This window comes from Podarcis bocagei, assembly GCF_964188305.1.
Source record: "Podarcis bocagei genome assembly, chromosome: 4".
NCBI classification, from domain to species: domain Eukaryota; kingdom Metazoa; phylum Chordata; class Lepidosauria; order Squamata; family Lacertidae; genus Podarcis; species Podarcis bocagei.
In genome coordinates this window covers 84,423,544-84,445,936 of record NC_138128.1, presented here as the reverse complement: position 1 = coordinate 84,445,936, position 22,393 = coordinate 84,423,544, and the positions used below count along the sequence as shown (strand labels likewise).

At 42.9% G+C, this 22,393-nt stretch overlaps 1 protein-coding gene and 1 long non-coding RNA gene across 3 annotated transcripts in view; both read right to left on the bottom strand.

The window, feature by feature from the left end:
* Positions 1-16,140, bottom strand: part of LOC308585597 — a 29,407-nt gene extending 13,267 nt beyond the window's left edge. The window contains exons 1-4 of one of the 2 annotated variants that reach the window (XR_014007513.1): positions 16,003-16,135; positions 13,003-13,096; positions 11,805-11,968; positions 10,045-10,814 (exon numbers count right to left, since the gene is read on the bottom strand). This is a non-coding gene — a long non-coding RNA (uncharacterized lncRNA). Of the gene's footprint in view, positions 1-10,044; positions 10,815-11,804; positions 11,969-13,002; positions 13,097-16,002 lie in introns of both variants that reach the window. The other variant, XR_014007512.1, reaches the window with a different exon arrangement.
* A 1,712-nt stretch (positions 16,141-17,852) lies between these two features.
* Positions 17,853-22,393, bottom strand: part of LOC308585578 (uncharacterized protein) — a 97,641-nt gene continuing 93,100 nt past the window's right edge. The window contains exons 2-4 of the mRNA XM_081191346.1: positions 20,741-20,937; positions 19,870-20,033; positions 17,853-18,526 (exon numbers count right to left, since the gene is read on the bottom strand). Of these exons, the coding sequence (XP_081047472.1) occupies positions 17,957-18,526; positions 19,870-20,033; positions 20,741-20,798 (792 nt within the window). The 5' untranslated portion in view covers positions 20,799-20,937 and the 3' untranslated portion in view covers positions 17,853-17,956. The remainder of the gene's footprint in view (positions 18,527-19,869; positions 20,034-20,740; positions 20,938-22,393) is intronic.

Sequence of the window (22,393 nt, the reverse complement as noted above, 5' to 3'; positions counted from 1 at the left end):
ATGAATTTTAGGATAGGAAGAAATAATTTTAAAACATCCGGAGTCAGTGTGGTGTAGAGGTTAAGAGCGGTAGACTCGTAATCTAGGGAACTGGGTTCGAGTCTCCGCTCCTCCACATGCAGCTTGGGCCAGTCACACTTCTCTGAAGTCTCTCAGCCCCACTCACCTCACAGAGTGTTTGTTGTGGGGGAGGAAGGGAAAGGAGAATGTTAGCTGCTTTGAGACACCTTCAGGTTAGTGATAAAGTGGGATATCAAATGCAAACTCTTCTTTCTGCTCAAATCAAGTCTATTGGATGTCAAAAAGCTGACAGAAAGAGGAAACAATGGAATTGTATGTTGAGTTTCCGATAAAGAAATTATGTCCTTGGCTACGACTTCCACATTCTTGAATATGTTCCCCACACATGATTTGGAATCCACATGTTGCCACATCCACAAGTGCGACTAGGGGTGCAGGTGAGAAGAGAAGTGGGCATTCAAAATGACCGCTGCCTTATCCACAAAATTGGCAAGCCTCCCTCATTTATGATGGTATGGCAATAATTCATTACTCTAATTCACCATAGTTTTTGCTGCACAGCTATGCACTAAGTTTGGATTGATAAGAACAGTTAAGATGCTACATGCAGCAAATAAATATATGGGGTGGGAAACTGCCTTTAAATAACATCACAGCAATGGTCTCAATCAAAATTTGGCTATCACAAGTGTATCCCTCTGTAGGAGCTCAGAAGGGAAAGGGTTTTTATCTCTATAGAAGCTTCTCTGAGAAGTGAGAGAGGATTGTGGGGTTTTTTTTGCTAAAGAGATTACATTTATTGCAGGAATTGGATGCTTTAGTTGAGATTCTTGAATTGCAGGGGATTGGCCTAGATGACCTTCAGGGTCCCTTCCAACTCTGCAATTCTATGATTCTATTTCCTCCATACATATAATCTAATCAAAATGTACATTATAAAAACAGTTATTTACTTATATAACATGGTGTTCAGGATAATCAGTTCTAGGTTGCCTTGGTTTAATGTGAGCCACAGAAAAAGCTTTCAAGACCGGGTATTGAATGTACACTATTATTTTATCAATTAATGCATTGCCTTTCACATAATTCTCAAGTCCCAATAGCTTCATATGGATTTTAAACAACAATCCTAAAATCATTGAACTTTTCCCCCTTGCAGTTTGCCTTCGCCAAAAATAAAAGAGAACCAAAAACTTCTTCTTCCGGAGGCGGCGCGCTCAGCAATGGCGGTCCTCTTCAGTTGCTGAAGAGGGGCTCCGCGGAAAAGGGTCGTGCGCTGCGGCACAGCGACGACCCATCCAGACAAACCACGGGTAGAGTGAGCTCGTGGCCGTGGGGTTCGGCGGGCACCAGAAGCGACCTCGGATACGCAGAAGAGACCCCGTAAGGGGTATCGGAACGTGGAGGGGGTAGCGGTGCTGTGAATCCATCGCTCTTTCCGCGGAAGCGAAGCCGCGCGGCTGCTGCTGATTAGCGCTGACCTTTCTTCCTTCAACAACTGAATTGAAACAACTTACTCGTGAGTAAGAAATCTAAAGTTTTATTCGGAATTAATTTGGTGAAATTCGGCTGAAAGCGGGAGACGCTAAAAAGGAAGTCAGTCTTCCGGCTCTGCTTAAAGTGTCAAGCAAAGACTTTTCTAAAGCGGAAGCATTGAAAGGAGCTTAAAAGAAGTTGGAATTTACTTTGCAAACTTGATCTAGACTGTTCAAATCTTAAAAAAAAGTTATAACAGCTTCGTAAGTGGATTAAAACTGTGGTCTCTCTTCTTCCCCATCTGTGGATTACAAAGTCTCGAAACCCAGCTCCCGATCTGCTTGGATATAAGTTGTATCGGACTGCGGTAACTGTATATAAATCACAAAACTAGATCGGGCTATTTTGTATCTGGAAAAGAAAAGGGAACTGTTGCATGCACCTTCGTTAAGAACTATTATTCTCTGCAGTTAAAATTGAATGGAAGATCCCCCTGTTTTGGATGTTATTTAACTTTTATTTTTTCTTTCTCCTTCTTTGTGGGAATTTAATGGTGGAAACTCTTTATCCTTCTCTTCTAAATTTGTTTTTGGGAGCTCCCCCTACTGGATTTAGAACTAATAGTCTCTGAGAACTGCCGGTTTTTTTTTCTGGATGTTTACTCTCTCTGGATTGTTTCCCATGGGATTTACAATTTGACCTTGATCCTGGGACAGCTGTGGAATGAGTGGCGCACCAAAAACAAGGGCTGCAAAGAAAGCAAAACAATCTGAACTTGTGCAAACAACTTTGCCTGGACAGCTACGCAGATCGTCTGTTCCAATTGTGACAGGTCTGCAAGAAGGACAAATTATACAACCACCCTTAGGGGAGATGGCTGCTGGAGGGATAGATCCTGTTTCTAAAGAAATATTGGATCAACTGGCAGCACTGAATAAGAAAGCTGACGAACAGGCAGCTAGATTTGATGAACAATCTGCTAAATTTGATCAGGTGACAGCTTCCATTAATAAATTGACAGACCAGGTCACTAAAAATACACAGGCAATAAGTAGTATTGAAAAGGCCACAACAGAAAACCGAAAATTAGTTGAAGAAGTAAATACAAAAACAGACGAAAACAAAAAGAGGATAGAGGAATTAAGAGGGGAGGTGAGGCCACTGAGTAGACAGGTAACTGAACAGCAAGCGTACCTGTCCCTGGCAGAATTGAAAAACAGGGAAAATAATCTCAGATTGAGAAATATTCCAGAATCCGAAAAAGAGGACTTGATCGGCTTTTTGACAACAGAAATCTCCAAATTTTGGGGATTGACAGAAGAGAAGGACTTTAAAATAGTCACCGCTTTTAGACTAGGAAGAGTGGTCAAGAAGGATAAACCAAGAGATTGCTTGATCATTTTGAGATCAAAGCAAGAAAAAGACAACATACTCGGCCTACATTTTAAAAATTCTTTGGTGATACAGGGAAAGACGGCAGAAATCTTCAGAGATATACCAAAACAGCTTTTGGATTTAAGAACCACGTATAAAGACCTAGCAAGCCTATTGAGAAACAATAAAATCCCTTATAGGTGGGAATTCCCTCAAGGACTATCTTTTACCTTGAAAGAGAGGAAGGTAAGAATTAGAACAGCGGAGGAGCAAGAAAAGTTTCTAAACGATCACGGGGAGGACCTTCGGAAAGGAGTAGCAGGAGCCTGGCCACCTCCTCCGTTTGGTGTTAACCCGGTTCCACCTCCAGGTGAAGAAGACAAAGGAGATACCCCTACTGACAAATAAATTGATCCAGGATGTCTCTGCAGTTACTTAGTTGGAACATAAATGGCGCAAATTCTCCCGAAAAAAGGAAGAAGATTTTTCACATTTTAAGAAAAGAGCAATTGGACGTTATTTGTCTTCAAGAAACGCATGTGACCAGGCTCCACAGGAGAGTGTTAATTAATAAGAAACTAGGCCAAGAGTTTATTTCATCAGACAAGGTTAAAAAAAGAGGAGTAGTGATTTATGCAAAGGAGAACCTGGCACCAAAATTGGTATTTAAAGATGAACAAGGAAGAATTTTGGCGATTGAAATACAATCACAAGGAGAAAAATTTCTGATAGTTGGAATATATGCACCAAATGATGGGAAATCGGAATTTTACAAGAGACTGCACGAGACAATGCTGGATCATACTGACTATACCAACATCATTTTGATGGGAGATATGAATGGGGTAGTCTCTACCTACATGGATAAGTCACAAAACCAAAACCTGAACAAGGATGGCAGACTTCCAAAGACCTTCTTTGAACTTACAGACAATATGGATCTGATTGACATTTGGAGGACAAAGAACCCTCTAGGCATGGAGGGAACTTTCTTCTCTGAGGCCCATCTATCATGGACAAGAATCGACCAAATCTGGATATCAAGAGGACTGGCACCTAAGACAAAAAAAATAGAGACCTGCCCTAAAACCTGCTCCGACCACAATGCTTTGAAAATGGACTTGAGACTCACACCAGCTGGATCCTTCAGATGGAGAATGAATGACTACTTGTTTAGAGATCAGGAGATTGTGAAGAAGGCCCAAAAAACGCTGAAAGACTATTTTGAAATAAACTTGAATACTTCGGTGGAAAAGAAGACAATCTGGGACGCAAGTAAAGCCGTTATGAGAGGGTTTCTGATACAACAGAACACCATCAAAAAGAAGCTCTGGAATGGTAAAAAGGACAAGATTTTGGAAAGAATAAGAGAGGGAGAAAGAAAATTGAGATTAAATCCAAAATCAAAAGAGGTCTTAAGAGAAATAAAATTTTATCAAGTACAATATACAAAATTGATAAACCAAGAAATCGAATGGAAAATTAAACAGATGAAACAAAGATCATTTGAGTCGGCGAATAAATGTGGGAAGCTGCTGGCATGGCAGCTGAAGAAGAGACAAAAATTGAACTTTGTTACCAATCTGGAGGTTGAAGGAGAATGTATTCAGAAACCAGAAGAAATTAGAAAGTGTTTCCAGAGATACTTTAAAAAGCTGTACACCCAAGGACCACAAGCAGAGATTGAAATAAATAATTTCTTAAAAAGTCATGGCCTGCAAAAACTAACACAAGACAAACAAACAACCCTGAACTGTAGAATAACACAACAGGAAATTGAAAGAGCCATTCAGAATCTGCAAATAGGCAAATCCCCGGGCCCAGATGGGCTTACCTCCAAATACTACAAGACTTTGATGGAATAGTTGATACAACCATTAATGGAGGTATGCAACCAGATCATGGAAGGGAAGGGGGCACCAGAATCGTGGAAAGAAGCATTCATCACTCTGATACCAAAATTGGAATCTGAAAAGACTCAACTCAGAAATTATCGTCCCATCTCACTCCTAAACGTGGATTACAAAATTTTTGCTGATATTTTAGCAAACAGACTGAAAAAAGTTTTGAATGAAGTAATTCATAAGGACCAAGCAGGCTTTCTCCCTGGTAGGCATTTGTCTGATAATACTAGGAATATTATTGATGTTTTGGAGCTACTTCAGACAAATATGAATACAAAAGCAGTTTTGATTTTTATAGATGCGGAGAAGGCCTTCGACAATATATCTTGGAAATTTATGAAGAAAAATTTGGAAGGGATGGGAGTGGGAAGGGCGTTTCAAAATAGTATTGAAGCAATCTATTCAGAACAAAAGGCTAAATTGATAGTAAACAGTGTGGTGACGGAGGAGTTTAAAATTGAAAAAGGGACACGACAGGGGTGCCCCCTATCACCCTTGTTATTTATTTCTGTCCTGGAGGTTTTACTGAACTGGATTAGGAGGGATCAGCTGGTGGAGGGAATACAGGTCGGAGAAAAGCAATACAAACTTAAGGCCTTTGCAGACGATTTGGTTTTGACACTACAGGAGCCAGAAATCAGTACAAAAAGAGCTCTTGAACTAATTTCTGAGTTTGGTCGGGTGGCGGGATTCAAGTTGAACAAACAAAAAACTAAGGTTCTGGCAAAAAACTTGACATCTGCAGAAATAGATGGGTTTCAGAAGGAAACAGAATTAAATGTGGTTACAAAAGTGAAATACCTAGGGGTTAATTTGACTGGGAGAAATTTGAATTTATTTAAGGACAATTATGAAAAATGCTGGTCAGAAATTAAAAAGGACTTGGAAACTTGGTCAAGATTGAAACTTACCTTGTCGGGAAGAATTGCTGCGGTAAAGATGAATGTATTGCCAAGAATGTTGTTCCTGTTTCAAACCCTTCAGATCGTGGACAGAGTGGAATGTTTTGGAAAGTGGCAGAGAGATATTACGAAATTTGTCTGGCAGGGCAAAAAGCCCCGAATAAAATTTAAGATATTAACAGATGCAAAGGAAAGAGGGGGGTTTGCCCTGCCGGACTTAAGATTGTACTATGAAGCTGCATCTCTCTGCTGGATGAAAGACTGGTTTCTGTTGGAAAACACTGATGTCCTAGATCTAGAAGGGCATAGTAATGTGTATGGGTGGCATGCATATTTGTGGTACGACAAGGCAAAGTCTCATAAATTGTTTAAAAGCCATATTGTCAGGAAAGCTTTACTTATTGTCTGGACTAAATACAAGGACTTACTTGAAAGCAAGACCCCGAGGTGGTTATCACCGACGGAGGCTAAGGCCATAAAACTACGTAATATGGGGAGTGGCTGGTTGAGATATTGTGATATAATTGAGAGAGATGGTGATACTTGGAGGTTGCAGAGCTTTGAAAAATTGAAAGGAAAGGTGCGAGACTGGTTTCATTATGCCCAAATTCTAGAGATTTTTAAAAAGGACAAAAAAATTGGTTTCCAGGTGGAGAAATCAAAATTAGAGACAGAACTACTTGAACCTAAGACGAAAGTGCTTTCAAGAATGTATAACTTGTTGCTTGAATGGAATACCCAAGACGAGATAGTTAAATCAGCAATGATAAAATGGGCACAAGACATTGGGTACAACATTATGTCTGAAGACTGGGAAAGGTTGTGGACCACCGGTATGAAATTTACGGCATGTAGTGCCTTAAAGGAAAACATTATGAAAATGGTATACAGGTGGTACATGACCCCAGTTAAACTTGCAAAGATTTATCACTTGTCTGATAATAAATGTTGGAAATGCAAGGAGGCTGAAGGAACTTTTTTTCACCTCTGGTGGACATGCCTGAGGGTGAAGGCTTTTTGGGAAATGATTTATAATGAGTTGAAAAAGGTGTTTAAATACACCTTTTGCAAGAAACCAGAGGCCTTCCTCCTGGGCATTGTGGGCCAGAGAGTGTTAAAAAAAGATAGAACCTTCTTCTTATATGCAACCACAGCAGCAAGGATTCTTATAGCTAAATACTGGAAAGCACAGGAACTACCCACGCTGGAAGAATGGCATTCGCAGCTGATCGACTATATGGAATTAGCCGAAATGACAGGCAGAATCCGAGACCTGGGAGATGATGCAGTGGAAGAGGACTGGAAAAAATTTAAGGACTATTTACAAAAACATTATAAGTTATATGAATGTTGAGAGTTTGCTAAGTGCATTGGAAAAACACGCCTCAGTATTGAAATTGGTAAATGATAGAAACTAAGTCTTAAGATTTTGAAACGTATAAATTATGGATTATATAACTAAATGAAAACACAAAAACAACTGAAATAAGGTATTAATTTGCTGTTTATTTTTCATTGTAAAGAAGGCAGGGGATGGAGGACGTGGGGAAGTCTGGTTGATTATGAAAATTGATCTGAAAAAGTGAATTTCTTCTTTTTCTTTATAACTTCCTTTTCTTTTCTGTAAAACCGCTTTTGTTGTGTTACTGATGTTGTATTTTTACCCTGGAAAAAAGCAAATAAAAAAACTATTATATATATAAAAAAAAAACTTCTTTTGCAACTTTATATGGATGGCATCACAGAGAGCACAAAACACCCAAGCTTCAATAAAGAATTAAACCATGTGGGTGAACCAAAAGGTCTTCACTAGATGATTTAGACAAGATAAAGACTCACTGGAAAGGAAAGACTCCCTGAGGCGGCTGTTCCATAGCTACGGTGCTACTGCCAATAAAGCTCTCTCTCCCTGATCGACACCCACTTCATCTCATTTCCGTTTCAAATATTAAAATTATTATATTACTCAAATAAGTCCTATTTGACTGTGGGCAATGTGCTAAGCCTGCAGATATCAGAAAAACTGGAGTTGTGTCTTGACATTTCCTTCAAAAGCTCAATGTATATTTTGAAAGAGCAATCTTTAAATAACCATGTAAGCTCTTTAAATACCCATAACTCTTCCATGCATTAAGTTTACCTAAAAATTCTTTTCACCATAAGATATTTTACCAGAAATCATACTTCAATGTGGGTGCTCTTTAGAACAATCTGTAATTAATTAATGTGTGTGAGTGTGTTAATCTGCAGCTTGTTAGACAGTAACTTTGTGGTTTCTGAAGCCTATTGTGAGTAGGTTGTTTTTCACAAAGTGTAGCCTTGTTGAAGAAAAGTATAGTGAAAATTTGATTAAACAAAAGAGTGCTGGAACATAGACATAGCAGACACACCATTCTTGGAAGGGCTAGCTGCAGTTTTCAAACAAATGCCCACCAACAGTCAGCATTTGGACAGCAGACTAAGCAGGCATTCAGGTCACCTAAATACGGTGAGAAGTATTATATTTCTATTTAAATTACAGTAATTGTTTTTAAGTTGCCTTTGGCCATTTGTTTATTTCATTAAATGTATACACCACTTGATTGTAAAACAAAAAACTGCAACGTGGTTTACAAACATAAAATAATAAAATTGAGGGCGGTGGGAATCAACTATACTTCAAACCATACAGATGAATATTACCTACATTAGCACAGAGCCATTGAATGATATCTGTGTCCTCGTTTTCGACAGGGCTGTGGTGGTCACCATTTAGTCTTCCTCCAATGAGTTCTGGGAGGCACCTACTAGGCTATCACTCTAGAAACCCTTTCTCTCACCTAAGGGAATCTAACAGGAGCTGGTAGATGGTTTACTCCCAGGCATGTGCAGAGTGCTCACCCCTCATCATTTGGCAACCGCCCAGGGAATGCTAGTGTGAGGGCCCTCAGGGATTTCCTTATGGAGGAGGGAGAGCAACACCAGCCGAATTCCCAGGGGCAGGTTCAGAAAAGGAGGCAAAGATGAAAAAGGGGGCACAGGCTTCAGGGTGAAATCCTCCCTGGGTTGCATTTGCCTCAGCTGACGTCCCAGCCCCCTTGGCCAGACTTACTCCTGCAGGGGGGGTCATTTGGTCCCCTGAGACGAGTCCCAAAACTGTCCCCCCCAGGGAAGAATGGAGATTGTTTTTTTAAAAAAAATTTTTATTAGTTTTACAAAAAAAATTTAGGACAATACAAACATATAAAAAGACATACAAACACGTATAATTTCATAACCTTTTTTCATAAACCGTGTTTCTCAGACTTCCCCATACCTCCCCTTTCTGCATCCCAATGACCAAAAGTTTTTAGCAACTCTAAATATATCTGTCAATCCTCTGTCCTCTCAATCTCTCCTTCAATCTAATCTTGTTTCGCTGTAACCCTTTCTTACTCAAACCTCGACATTCTAACATTCATCAAGTTTATAAGGGAAGAATGGAGATTGTTGGGGGATCAAGATCAAATGGCGAAGAAAGGCGGGAAGAGACCAGTGGCGCCTCCTCTTCGCCCCGAAGCTGCTGTAGAGGCAGATTTGGAGTGGGGTAGAAGTGGAAGCGGAGGAACATCCAGCTCCCAAGCAGAGGCGAATTTAGGGCAGCCCAGCCGGTGTCCCCCCCCCCCGCGCTGAGCCTGGAGGAGCCAGAGGGGAGCAAAAGGATGAAGGAATGAAAGGACCAGAATGGGAGGCGAGAGGGGGCAGCCTTCCTCAGAGGCCAGACATGCTAATGCGCTTATCTCGCCTCCTGGGTGGGTCCCCCCTGCGGGGTGGGGTGGGGGGTCATTGTGTTAAGAGGGAGCGAAGAGGAGACCGAGGGGACGGGGGGGAGAATCGGGGAGACCAGGGAGAAGGAGGAGGAGGGCGCCTGGTGTGACGCCGCAGGGGAAGCCGTGGCCAAAAGGCACGAAGGCAGGACATGCGGGGGCGCATGCGCGGGGGCGGTTTGGGCGGGAAACGGCGCGCGGCGTCAACCTGGATTCTATGAGGCGAAGCGAGAGGGAGTGGGGGATGGGCGGCCGTTGGGACCAGAAAGAGGAGCGGGAAGGACAACCCTCTCCCGTTGCCCCAGCAAGACGTTCCTTATAGCGCTGATGCGGCGGGAACGTAATAAGGGAAGACAGTGTCGAGAGGGAAGCCCTTCAGAGTTCTCTCGTAGCCGCTCCCCATAGGGCGCCACCACATCTTCCCTCAGGCATATACAGTGGTACCTCTAGTTCACAGGCAACCCTCCCATAAAGCTTCATCGAAGGCAGTAGACCACAAACCTTGGGGTGGGGGGAATTAACCGGGGGGGGGGAAGAGACGTGACCTTTTATCTCTAGAACCACATGTACCTCACAACTGACTTTTTTTCTATGGAAAAATTAAGCCCATGTTTATATGCTTGCACACAGGAAAGTGAATGTTTCAGTAAATGGAAAATTAAATCAAGACTCCAGACAAACTAGTAAAGGAACAAACTTTATTCAAAATATCAAAGTCATACAATAAAAGGCATTAAAAGAGGCAGCTTGGAAAATATGTACAGGATAGCAAGGAAGGAGTTGGGATGCTAATCTGGAACCTGACTTAAAGAGAAAAACTGAGAGTCCGAAGCACTTCCATCAACATTCTGCATTTGTACAGGATTTGTAGCTGAATAATTCCCCGTTGCAGACCAGGCAGTAGAGGTGCCTGATGCCATGAAGAAGTTCCCAGCTGATGGTGGAGGCTGCCTCACCATCTCCGCACCGTAATATGGAACTGGGCAGTTGCTTTCCTGGGAAGTCTCAGAAAGCCCAGTTCCACAAAAAGCAGCTTGCTGGTAGTAAGCAGGGTTCAATTCCAGGGAGCTCTGCTGTTCCGGGGCACACTCTCCCGGTTGCGTGTTGTTGAGAGGTGGCTGCCACAACCCTGCTCCTCCATAGCTTTCAGCATAATGCAAGTTGTGTGGCTTGTAATATTGTTCCGTGTGAATATTTTGGCTGTTTCCTGGACTGCTTCTTGGGCTGCTGTCCAGGCTGCTTCTTGGACGGGTTCTCTCACTGTGGCTATAAGGAGCTGCAGCATGGTTCCCGATCCTTATCCTGGAACCTATCCTCTTTGGTGTTCTGGCCCTTCTATTTTGAAACCAGATCTGAACAGAAGAAAGGAGAGAACCAAATGCCCATTATTTGCAAACAGGTAGGTCAAAATTTCACTTTCAGGTATAACAACTAAGCAAAGATTAGTGTATGACAGTGGGAGAACCTACGTTAACTTGTTTTGTGTTGTGTGAAAGGCATATAGGCATTATGTTATGTGAATATAGAAGACATTGTTACCATGAATATGTCTTTTTGATCCAACAGAGAGAATTACATTTAATAAATTATGCTTATTCCTCTGGGGTTTCTCTTTAGTTCTCTGTAGCATTTTTCTACTATCTTCAGCTCCACATTCAAATATCCCATGTTCATAATATCCAGTTACTGTTAATCATAAAGCTTCTAAGTTGGAGTGACTAAATACTGCTATTTGGCTGTATTTTGTTCTGCAGTATCAGAAAAAGCCACCTTTAAAAGCTGCACAAGTGTACAGTCCCACAAGACTCACTTTACCTGTGGATGTGAGCTTCATCTGTAGGAAATTGTCAAGCATTTGTTAATGCCAAGTGGATGCCTGCATACAAGACTTAACAGCTCTGTGTGCATTTGTGCTGGAAGGCAATTGTTTTTAAAAATTCCATAAATATAGTAATAGTAATTTTAAATAGCTCACTCAGAAGACCTACCCATTTATTCTGCCCTGTTTGGGGTCAGAGTCTCAGAAAACTCAGAATCTGCATTAAATGAATGTGTGCTGTGCATAAATTTACTGGGAAGGAAAAGGAAGCCTTAATCAGGAACCATGATTTCTGAACAAGTATGGGCACAATTTCTTCCTAAATTTGAAAAGGAGGGAGCACAACCCACCCACCCTTTACAAAAAGCCTTTACATCCACGATACACCCCCCCCCCCCAAGCTGAGATGCACCAGGGTGAACTAAGGCCTTCGACTGCGCAAGGATTATTCTGAGCGTTTCAAATTGTTTCAGTATGTGCGGTTTAGGGAAGTCTTGGGAGCCCCCACCATCCCGATTCTTACGTGCACACGATCTTCTTCGACTCCGATGCACCTCGCCAGCGCCTCCCTAGTCTCGTATCCGGGGTACTGGTTCTCTGCAAAGGACTTTTTTAGGAGCTCGACGTGAGATGGGCTAAAAACAGTCCTTTTTCGCCTTTCTCCTCCGACTTTGGGGTAGCTTCCTCCTGGGAAAAGACAAAGAGGCAAATCTGAAGGAAGCGCTGGGCAAGCTTAAACTGAAGCGACGCTTGCCGATGTTCCTCCCGACATGGAAAGCTCAGGGCTTAATAATCATTTTTTTAAAAGTTTCTCTTACCTTCCTTGTTCGTTGCCATCATGAAAAAACTCCCTCAGTTTCGTTCACTCTGCAGGGGATTCGGTCTGGGCATTTATCTCCGTTGGGCGACCCCACCCTTACTTCTCAACCAATACGAGGGAGTCACCCCACCCTTACTTCTCAACCAATACGAGGGAGTCACCCCACCCTTACTTCTCTACCAATACGAGGGAGTCACCCCGCCCTTACTTCTCTACCAATACGAGGTTTCCCGGTTGCGGAATGCCCTCCCAGTCAGCTGCCCCGTCTTCATCATTATTGCGTTTCACCCTTGCTTCTCAACCAATAGAAACAGTTACATTCTCTTTCAAAAAATCAGTTGCTTTGCCAAACTGGCTCAAACCCCTCCCTCCGTCGACACCCCTTTGGCAATTGACTCTTCATCTGAATGGAAGAGAAGAGAGAGGGGGGGGGAGAGAAAGAGATCTTTCGGGCGCCTGCTACACCTTTTCTTTGCCAAGCCACACCCGCATTGTACAAAAATGACACTTGCGAGGTCCAACCAAAGAACCCCCCCCCACACACACACTTTAGCACACACTTCGTTTCTTAAACGGGTACTCTCCTTTTTAAAAAGGTTTTGTTGTTGTTCTAAAAAGAACCAAGTATAAATTATTTCATATCGACAAAGAAGCTTGGAACAACTTAATTCCAATACCCCTCATTTCAGCCTCTGCCGTCTAAATAAATTAGTACATCGCCTTGGATGGAGGCTCTGGCAACTGCCAGCAATCATATCAAATGCGAATAATACGGTATACATAAGAGCGGAGGCAACCGAAGAAAGAAATCTAAGCTATGTAAGCAATCTATATTTTATTAACATATGATTAAATTTGCACTCATTTTTCGCTGGTTTTGAAAACTTAGGAAACAGCTTACGTTCTTTTCAAAACGGTGCATTGGATATTCAAGGTCATCCGCCATCTTAGAAGAGGAATTCCTTGCACCAAGAATGCCTTTTCCAAGCTGGTACCTGCAAGTTAGGATTCGTATGTTAATCTTTTAAAAACCTAAATAAATAAATAAAATGACGGTGCCGTTGTAGTTGGTTTAAATTGCTTTAATTCAGTCTGGACAGTTAGCCCATTTAAAGAGGTTCCCCGGTTGCGGAATGCTCTCTCTAGTGAGCTGCCCCGTCTTCATCATTATTGCGTTTCATTAGGAATTTGAAAATATTCCCGTTTGCTCAGGCATTTGGTGGCTGCAGAATAATGTTCCTGACAACCCCGAGATCAGCGGACAGAAGAATAGTTGAAAAAAACAAACCAACAAACCTCCTATAATTACTTTTAGGATTCTTCCAAACTGAAATTGCTTTTAGGTGTTTATTTTTTTAACGTTCGAAATGTTTTAGAATGTTTTTGCTTTGTTTCTGTTTTTAAAGTGTGTACTGTTTCTGTTTGCCGATCTGGGCTCCGAAGGGCGGCGTATAAATTCCGTAAATAAAAACCATAAGAACATAGAATTGGGTTTATTTGTAGGAGGACGAGGAAAGGAAAACAAGCAAGCAAAGTTGAGGGATCAAATACTGTACATAGCTGCGTTTCAACCTATTACTACGTAATTCGTTTATACATTATGTCCCTTTCTCCTCCAAGGTTCAAAGATCACAATGTTTCAACGCATAAATTGTAATTTGACAAATTTCAACGCAGAATGTACCACAAAGTAACTTCGTAATATGAACAGTAGCAATGCCAATTTGAGATTAGCGCTGTGATGGTGGTTGTTTTAATGAACATTTAAACTTCATGTCTACTGAAACACAGAGACCAGGAGGTCAAGTTTCTGCTCGGAAATACGTGTTGAATTAACACTGGGAGGACGCCTAAGGGGGCAGTTTCAATAGACTGACCTTTGCTGTAACTCGAGGGGTGTTTTCTATTAGGGATTTTGGGCAGAAAACCAATAGCAACCTAACCCGCAACCTCTGAGCTGCGACAGACTTGTCCACCACTCAACTCTTTCCCTCATTCAGAGAGATGGATTTGGGGAAATAAATCCCGCACCTTCCACTCCCAGAGAGGCTTGCCTAGCATCACTTTGATGTTTTTGTATGTGTCAGGTGAAGACATTCAGATCTAGTTGCAGCTAGTTGTCCTTATTGCAGGTTGTCAATTATGAGCCCAGGAACTTGTTTTGAGAATCAGAATTAATGGGAGCTCACAGGCTTTCCACACGTAAATCCGTTCCTGGTTAATTTAAGTATTCTTCATCTCAGCAGTAGAATGTAGAGGGGGAGGGGGATTATTTTGCGGTTACTGTATTTATAAACACGGGGAGGTGAGGTCAGCAATCCTTTGTGATCTACTGCAAAACACCCAGCGTTCTTCCCACTTTCTTCCCAGCACTGCCATGCAAAGGAAACAGCAATTTAGAAAGCAATTAGGACTGGAAGAGGAAAGGGATTAATTGCTTCCCCCATCCCACCCTATGCATACAAGCATGTGATGCGTTATCACAGATCTCCAGTTCAGATAATTCAGAAACGGGCAAGCAGAGTGATCAAGTGGATGGAACAATGAGGAAATGTTGGAGCATTGGGGACTTTTTGGTTTAGAGAAAAGTTGGATAAGAGGTGGCATGACAGAAATTTATAAAATTTTGTATTGCATGGAGAAAGTGGATAGAGAAAAATTTCTCTCCCACTAAACTACACTTTTAAAAGCTACAATCCTAAAATCATCGAACTTTCCCCCCTTGCAGTTTGCCTTTGCTGTTTTATTACATTTTAAATGGATGCTTATTGTTTTGATATATTGATGTAAACCACTTTGTGAAGTTCATTTCAAAAGCAGTACATAAGTAAATGGTGATTGAGAGGGAGGTATTTCTGACTAAATGGGTCTGTCTTGATTTATAATAATTAAAAATCATGATCAACAAAAAATAAAAGATAACAAAAAACCTCTTTGCAACTTATATTGATGGCATCATAGAGAGCATAAAACACCCAAGCTTCAATAAAGAATTAAACCATGTGGGTGAACCAAAAGGTCTTTACTAGATGATTTAGAGAAGAAGGCACCAGGAAAGACTCCCTGAGGAGGCTGTTCCATAGCTGGGATACTACTGCCAATAAAGCTCTATTTCCCTGATCGACACCCACTTCATCTCATTTCCGTTTCAAGTATTAAAATTATATTACTCAAATAAGTCCAGTTTGACTGTGAGCAATGTGTTATGACTGCAGATATCAGAAAAAGTTGTATCTTGACATTTCCTTCAAAAGCTCAATGTATATTTTGAAAGAGGAATCTATAAATAACCATCAAAGCTCTTTAAATACCCATAACTCTTCCATGCACTAAGTTTGCCTAAAAATTCTTTTCACCTTAATTTATTTTACCAGAAATCATACTTCAATGTGGGTGCTCTTTGGAACGATCTGCAATTAATTAATTAATGTGTGTGAGTGTGTTAATCTGCAGCTTGTTAGACAGTAACTTTGTGGTTTCTGAAGCCCATTGTGAATAGGTTCTTTTTCAGAAAGTGTAGCCTTGTTGAAGAAAAGTATAGTGGAAATTTGATTAAACAAAAGAGTGCTGGAACAGAGACATAGCAGACACAGCATTCTTTGAAGAGCTTTATGGTATAGCTGCAGTTTTCAAACAAATGCCCACCAACAGTTAGCATTTGGACAGCAGACTAAGCAGGCATTCAGGTCACCTAAATACAGTGAGAAGTATTATATTTCTATTTAAATTACAGTAATTGTTTTTAAGTTGCCTTTGGCCATTTGTTTATTTATTTCATTAAATGTATACACCACTTGATAGTAAACCACTTTGCAGTTTTTTGTTTTACAAACAGATAAAATAATAAAATTGATGGGGGTAGGGAATCAACCATACTTCCAAACGTAAGGATGAATATTACCTTAAATTAGCACAGACCCATTGAATGATATCTGTGTCCTCCTTTTCGACAGTGCTGTGGTGGTCACCATTTACTCTTCCTCCAATGAGTTCTGGGCTATCAAGGCTATCACTCTAGAAACCCTTTCTCTCACCTAAGGGAATCTAACAGACGCTGGTAGATGGTTTACTCCTAGGCATGTGCAGAGTGCTGACCCCTCATCATTTGGCAACCGCCCAGGGAATGCTAGTGTGAGGGCCCTCAGGGCTTTCCTTATGGAGGAGGGAGAAAAACACCAGCCGAATTCCCAGGGGCAGGTTCAGAAAAGGAGGCAAAGATGAAAAGGGGGCACAGGGTGAAATCCTCCCTGGGTTGTATTTGCCTGTGCTGACGTCCCAGCCACCTTGGCCAGACTTACTCCTGCAGCGGGGTCATTTGGTCCCCTGAGACGAGTCCCAAAATTCCCCCCCCCCAGAGAAGAATGGAGATTGTTGGGGGATCAAGATCAAATGGCGAAGAAAGGTGGGAAGAGACCAGTGGCGCCTCCTCTTCGCCCCGAAGCTGCTGTAGAGGCAGATTTGGAGTGGGGTGGAAGTGAGGAAGATCCAGCTCCCAAGCAGAGGCGGATTTAGGGCAGCCCAGCCGGGTCCCCCCCCCCCCGCGCGCTGAGCCTGGAGGGGCCAGAGGGGAGCAGAAGGACGAAGGAATGAAAGGAGCAGCATGGAAGGCGAGAGGGGGCAGCCTTCCTCAGAGGCCAGACATGCTAATGCGCTTATCTCGCCTCCTGGGTGGGTCCCCCCTTCCGGGTTGGGGCGGGGGTCATTGTGTTAAGAGGGAGCGAAGAGGAGACCGAGGGGGAGAAGCGGGGAGACCAGGGAGGAGGAAGAGGGCGGCCAAGGTGACGCCGTAGGGGAAGCCGTGGCCAAAGGGCAGGACATGCGGGGGCGCATGCGCGGGGGCGGTTTGGGCGGGAAACGGCGCGCGGCGTCAACCTGGATTCTATGAGGCGAAGCGAGAGGGAGTGGGGGATGGGCGGCCGTTGGGACCAGAAAGAGGAGCGGGAAGGACAACCCTCTCCCGTTGCCCCAGCAAGACGTTCCTTATAGCGCTGATGCGGCGGGAACGTAATAAGGGAAGACAGTGTCGAGAGGGAAGCCCTTCAGAGTTCTCTCGTAGCCGCTCCCCAGGCGCCACCACAGGGCGCGGCTATCTTCCCTCTGGTACCTCTAGTTCACAGGCAACCCTCCCATAAAGCTTCATTGAAGGCAGTAGAGCACAAACCTGAGGGGGGGAGGATTAAGAGCAAGAAAATGAAATAAAGTGTTCAAAATATGCCCCCGCAAAGTTTTTAATAGATGTATGTGCCTTAGCCTGCAACATGGACATTTATAAGTTAAACTTATATGTCTTTAAAGCTTTGGAGAGCAACTTTACACACTCATGGTAGGAAAATCAATTAAACCTTATATCCCCATCTCAAACTTCTGTTTTTTAAAAAATGGAAGACTCATGAATGGAACCCAAACTTATTACCACAGAAAAGTGTTATTAAATCGACTTATAGCAGGATCTACAAATATACTTTTCCATACAAAGAAAATATAGCAACTTCCCCCCACATTTATTGCCGCCTACTCTAGCCTCAGATACAGAGACTTAAAAAGAAAAGGAACAGAAAGCGATTGGTGCATTAAAATGTGTCTCAGGAATATTCAGCCATTAGTAGACCTGACCTTTTATCTCTAGAACCACATGTACCGCACAACTGACTCTTTTCTATGGAAAAATTAAGCCCGTGTTTATATGCTTGCACAAAGGAAAGTGAATGTTTCAGTAAAAGGAAAGTTAAATGAATACTCGAGACAAGCTAGTAAAGGAACAAACTTTATTCAAAACATCGAAGTCGTACATTAAAAGGCATTAAAAGAGGGAGCTTGGAAAATATGTACAGGATAGCAAGGAAGGAGTTGGGATGTTAATGTGGAACCTGACTTAAAGAGAAAAACTGAGAGTCCGAAACAATTCCATCAACATTCTGCATTTGTACAGGATTTGTATCTGAATAATTCCCCGTTGCAGACCAGGGAGTAGTAGTGCTTGATGCCATGAAGAGGTTCCCAGCTGATGGTGGAGGCTGCCTCACCATCTCCGCACCGTAATATGGAACTGGGCAGTTGCTCGCCTGGGAAGTCTCACAAAGCCCAGTTCCACAAAAACCAGCTTGCTGGTAATAAGCAGGGTTCAATTCCAGGGAATCCTGCTGTTGCGGGGCAGAGAGATGCTTTCCTGGTTGCGTGCTTTTGTGAGGTGGCTGCCACAACCCTGCTCCTCCATAGCTTTCAGCATAATGAAAGTTCTGTGGCTGGTCATAGTGTTGCGTTTGAATATTTTGGATGTTTCCTGGACTGCTTCTTGGGCTGCTGTCCAGGCTGCTTCTTGGACGGGTTCTCTCACTGTGGCTATAAGGAGCTGCAGCATGGTTCCCGTTCCTTATCCTGGAACCTATCCTCTTTGGTGTTCTGGCCCTTCTGTTTTGAAACCAGATCTGAACAGAGGAAAGGAGAGAAACAAATGCCCATTATTTCCAAACAGGTAGGTCATAATTTCACTTTCAGGTATAACAACTAAGCAAAGATTAGTGTATGACAGTGGGAGAACCTACGTTAACTTGTTTTGCGTTGTGTGATAGGCATATAGGCATTATGTTGATCCAACAGAGAGAATTACATTTAATAAATTATGCTTATTCCTCTGGGGTTTCTCTTTAGTTCTCTGCAGCATTTTTCTACTATCTTCAGCTCCACATTCATATATCCCATGTACATAATCTCCACTTACTGTTAAATATTAAGCTTCTAAGTTGGAATGTCTAAATACTGCTATTTGGCTGTATTTTGTTCTAAAGTATCAGAAAAAGCCACCTTTAAAAGCTGCACAAGTGTACAGTCCCACAAGACTCACGTTACCTGTGGGTGTAAGCTTCATCTGTAAGAAATTGTCAAGCATTTGTTAATGCCAAGTGGATGGCTGCGTACAAGACTTAACAGCTCTGTGTGCATTTGTGCTGGAAGGCAGTGGCGTAGCGTGGGTTGTCAGCACCCGGGGCAAGGCAAGTAATTTGCGCCCCCTAACCCGTGGATTTGCGCCCCCTAACCCGTGGATTTGCACCCCCTAACCCTAACCCCCAGATGTTGCGCCCGGTGCGGTCGGCCCCCCCTGCACCCCCCACGCTACGCCACTGCTGGAAGGCAACACTTTATGCCTGGCAATTGTTTTAAACATTCAATAAACTTAGTAACACTAATTTTAAATGGCTCACTCAGAAGACCTGCCCTGTTTGGGGTCTTCTGCCTCAGCCTCCCAAGTGTCCTGGGGGTAATGGACTAGGCAGGGAAGTGTATTTATATATATATTTCTAAATGACAATTTCTGTGTAGGAGAGAACTAAGTACTTGCTCAACTTTTGCCAGAAAAAGCAATGCAGCTTAACTCGTTTTAGTCTCCCCAGTGCAAGCTGCTTATGGCTGCAGTCCTCTGCACATTACCTTGGGAGTTAGTGTTACCTGGATCAGGCTGCAAAGGCAGCCTATAAAACCAGATTTAATGTACTTTTAGCACTACGCCCATCCATTGCAGAAATTAGATTTCTAAGCTGGGTCTCTAAAGATTTTTTTAAAATGATTTAAACCCAGAACCCACGATACGCCCCCCCCACCAAAAAAAAGAACCAAGAAAGAGGAAGTTAGCTCTTGAACAAGGCGCCTTTCGTGATAAACTGAGAGGCACACGGGTGAACCAACTACGCAAGGATTATGCGGAGCGTTTGAAATTGTTCCAGTATGTGCGGTTTAGGGAAGTCTTGGGAGCCCCCACCATCCCGATTCTTACGTGCACACGATCTTCTTCGACTCCGATGCACCTCGCCAGCGCCTCCCTGGTCTCGTATCCGGGGTACTGGTTCTCTGCAAAGGACTTTTTTAGGAGCTCGACGTGAGATGGGCTGAAAACAGTCCTTTTTCGCCTTCCTCCTGCGACTTTGGGGTGGCTTCCTCCTGGGAAAAGACAAAGAGGCAAATCTGAAGGGAGCGCTGGGCAAGTTTAAACTGAAGCTGCATCGCCTGCACTTGCCCGGGAGCAAGTCCCGCAGAAACGGGCGCTGCCTGAGGTTACACTGCGTAAAACGACCACCGGCTTCAGTGGCAATTCCTTCAACCGCCCCGCTGACCACCCACCCGGCAGAGCGCAGAAGGGCAAAGCTTTTTACAGGACATTGATTTCCACGAACTTTGTGGCCTTTAAATAAACCTCCGGTTGCTCGGAACAAGGCTTGAATGAAAAGCCATAGCGTACGAATTTAACTCTTATTTCTATGCCTGCCATCTTTTGTCTCAACTGATCCCAACCACGTTTATTGGGAAATTTAATCCCGTTTATGTGAAAGGGATTTAACATTCAGAAAGTGTGCGTGTAAATGCTTCATGCAGGAAAATGCAGTAAATGCTTCATGCTTATAAGGAAAGATGTGCAAACCAATCTTGCGAAATGTTTCCAACCGAAGACATTTGAGCCCCTGTGTAATCCCTCCCCGGCTACCACAAATGGGTCTTTGAAAGTCTTCCCTACATCCTGACCCAGAAACAGAAACACCCTGCATTTATAAAAACCGTTGAATTTATAACCCTGAATTTATATCATTCATTTGAGCAATTTTTTAAAGACAAGTGAACTAAAAATCTTCTTAACAATCCTCTATTCTTACCTTGGCTGTTGGTAGTTTTCATCTTGCAAAAGCGCTGCCTCGCTCTCTTCCAATACATCTGCTTTTCGCTTCCAAAATTGCCCTTGCTCCTCAAGGCTCGCTCCAGGTTTCTGGAGTTCGGCGCCTTTATAGCCCCTCCTGGCTGCCAATTGGCCGGCGCGTTTTCCTTGGAGAGAAGCGCTCCAATGGGGAGGCGGCTTTTGGGGAGGAGCGAGTTTCAAATTCACTTTTCAAGCGCTGCTTGACCAATCTAGATTGGCTGGAGCGCACCCTTCCCTTGGCATCACCCCTTAGCAAAACTGGAAAATAGCCCCATAGGCTTGGAGATTAGTGCGCACAGCTGAAGAGAAGGGAATTGAGAGGATGGGTTGAGGAGTGAGAGAGCCAGACACAACTGTGGTTCATTTTAAAAAAAATATTATAATGAGGCTTTCATTGTACAGACAGAGATGCGCCAAAACTTAGGCGTGTTGAAAGGCTTTGCCCAAGAAGCCTAGATGCAGCAAGTACACTCTGAAACCCCCTGCCTTTTGAGACGAAGCAGGCGCCTTCACTGCACCCTTTTCGGCGCCTGCTATAAACTTTGTTTCCTTTACTTTACCTGCAAAATGTTGCTATGCCCTTTAATCGGTGGTTTTTGCTTAACTGTTATTGCATTTTGCGTGTTTTTCACTTTTACTTTTATGGATCATGTTCATGCTTTCGTAAGCCGCTTAGAGGTTTTCGTTAAGCTAAGGGGGTGCAAAAACCTGAAGGGAAGAATGTGAGTAACACCATTGCAAATAAAGGGAAGGCAAACTCCTCTTGCCAAGAAGTCAGTAGGTCTTTCAAGCCCAAGCGGTTGATGTTAGATGCTCGGAGTATTCAGCCCCAGACAGACGTCGCAACCAAATCCTGAATCTACACAGTCTCAAGGCACTGTCGCTTGTAACTGCAAGGGGGTTGCATTCTCTTTCTTTTTTCTTCTTCTTTTATTAAAGATTTTCTTGTTTTTCAGAAGTATGTGTAATGTCTGTCATATTTTTTTACATGTAACATTTTTACAAATCCGTTTCATTTGTTGAGACATTAGGGGGAGAAAAAAAGCGGTGGAGGGTGGGGATATGAGTGGGGGTGGGTGGCGATGTTTCTATTATGCTTAATTTATGTTGGGTTTGGTGTCAGCGTTGCTTGTGCTGTTCACTTCTGTTCCTAACGGGGTTGCATTCTGAGTGAAAGCCAGCTTTCCGTTTCCTGGGCTTGCTTCAAACGTTGCTGGTGCTTCCTTTCTTTTCACTTCAACTATTTCTCTTTCTGTCTTTCTATACGCACAACTTTCACGTGGCATATTCCTCTGCCTTTCAGGGATTTGCGGCATCCAAATAGCCTGCCGCTCCACCCTACACCCGAGGCAAGATAGTTGCCTCCGATCCTCAAAGGAACTGAAAACGTACTGAAACCTTCCAGCTCATACAATGAATGTTCCCAGTCCCTGGCAGTTTGTTAATCAAGAATGGTTCTCTGTTGGTACATTCTTTGTTATTTTTGCATAAGATAATTAACACAAGGGACCCTCCCTAAGAGTACCTATAAACCCTAATCCTAAGTATGCTGACTCAGAATCGGCAAAGAAAATTTTTCGAGTAAGAACTACATTTTTTTGGTGAGCTATGG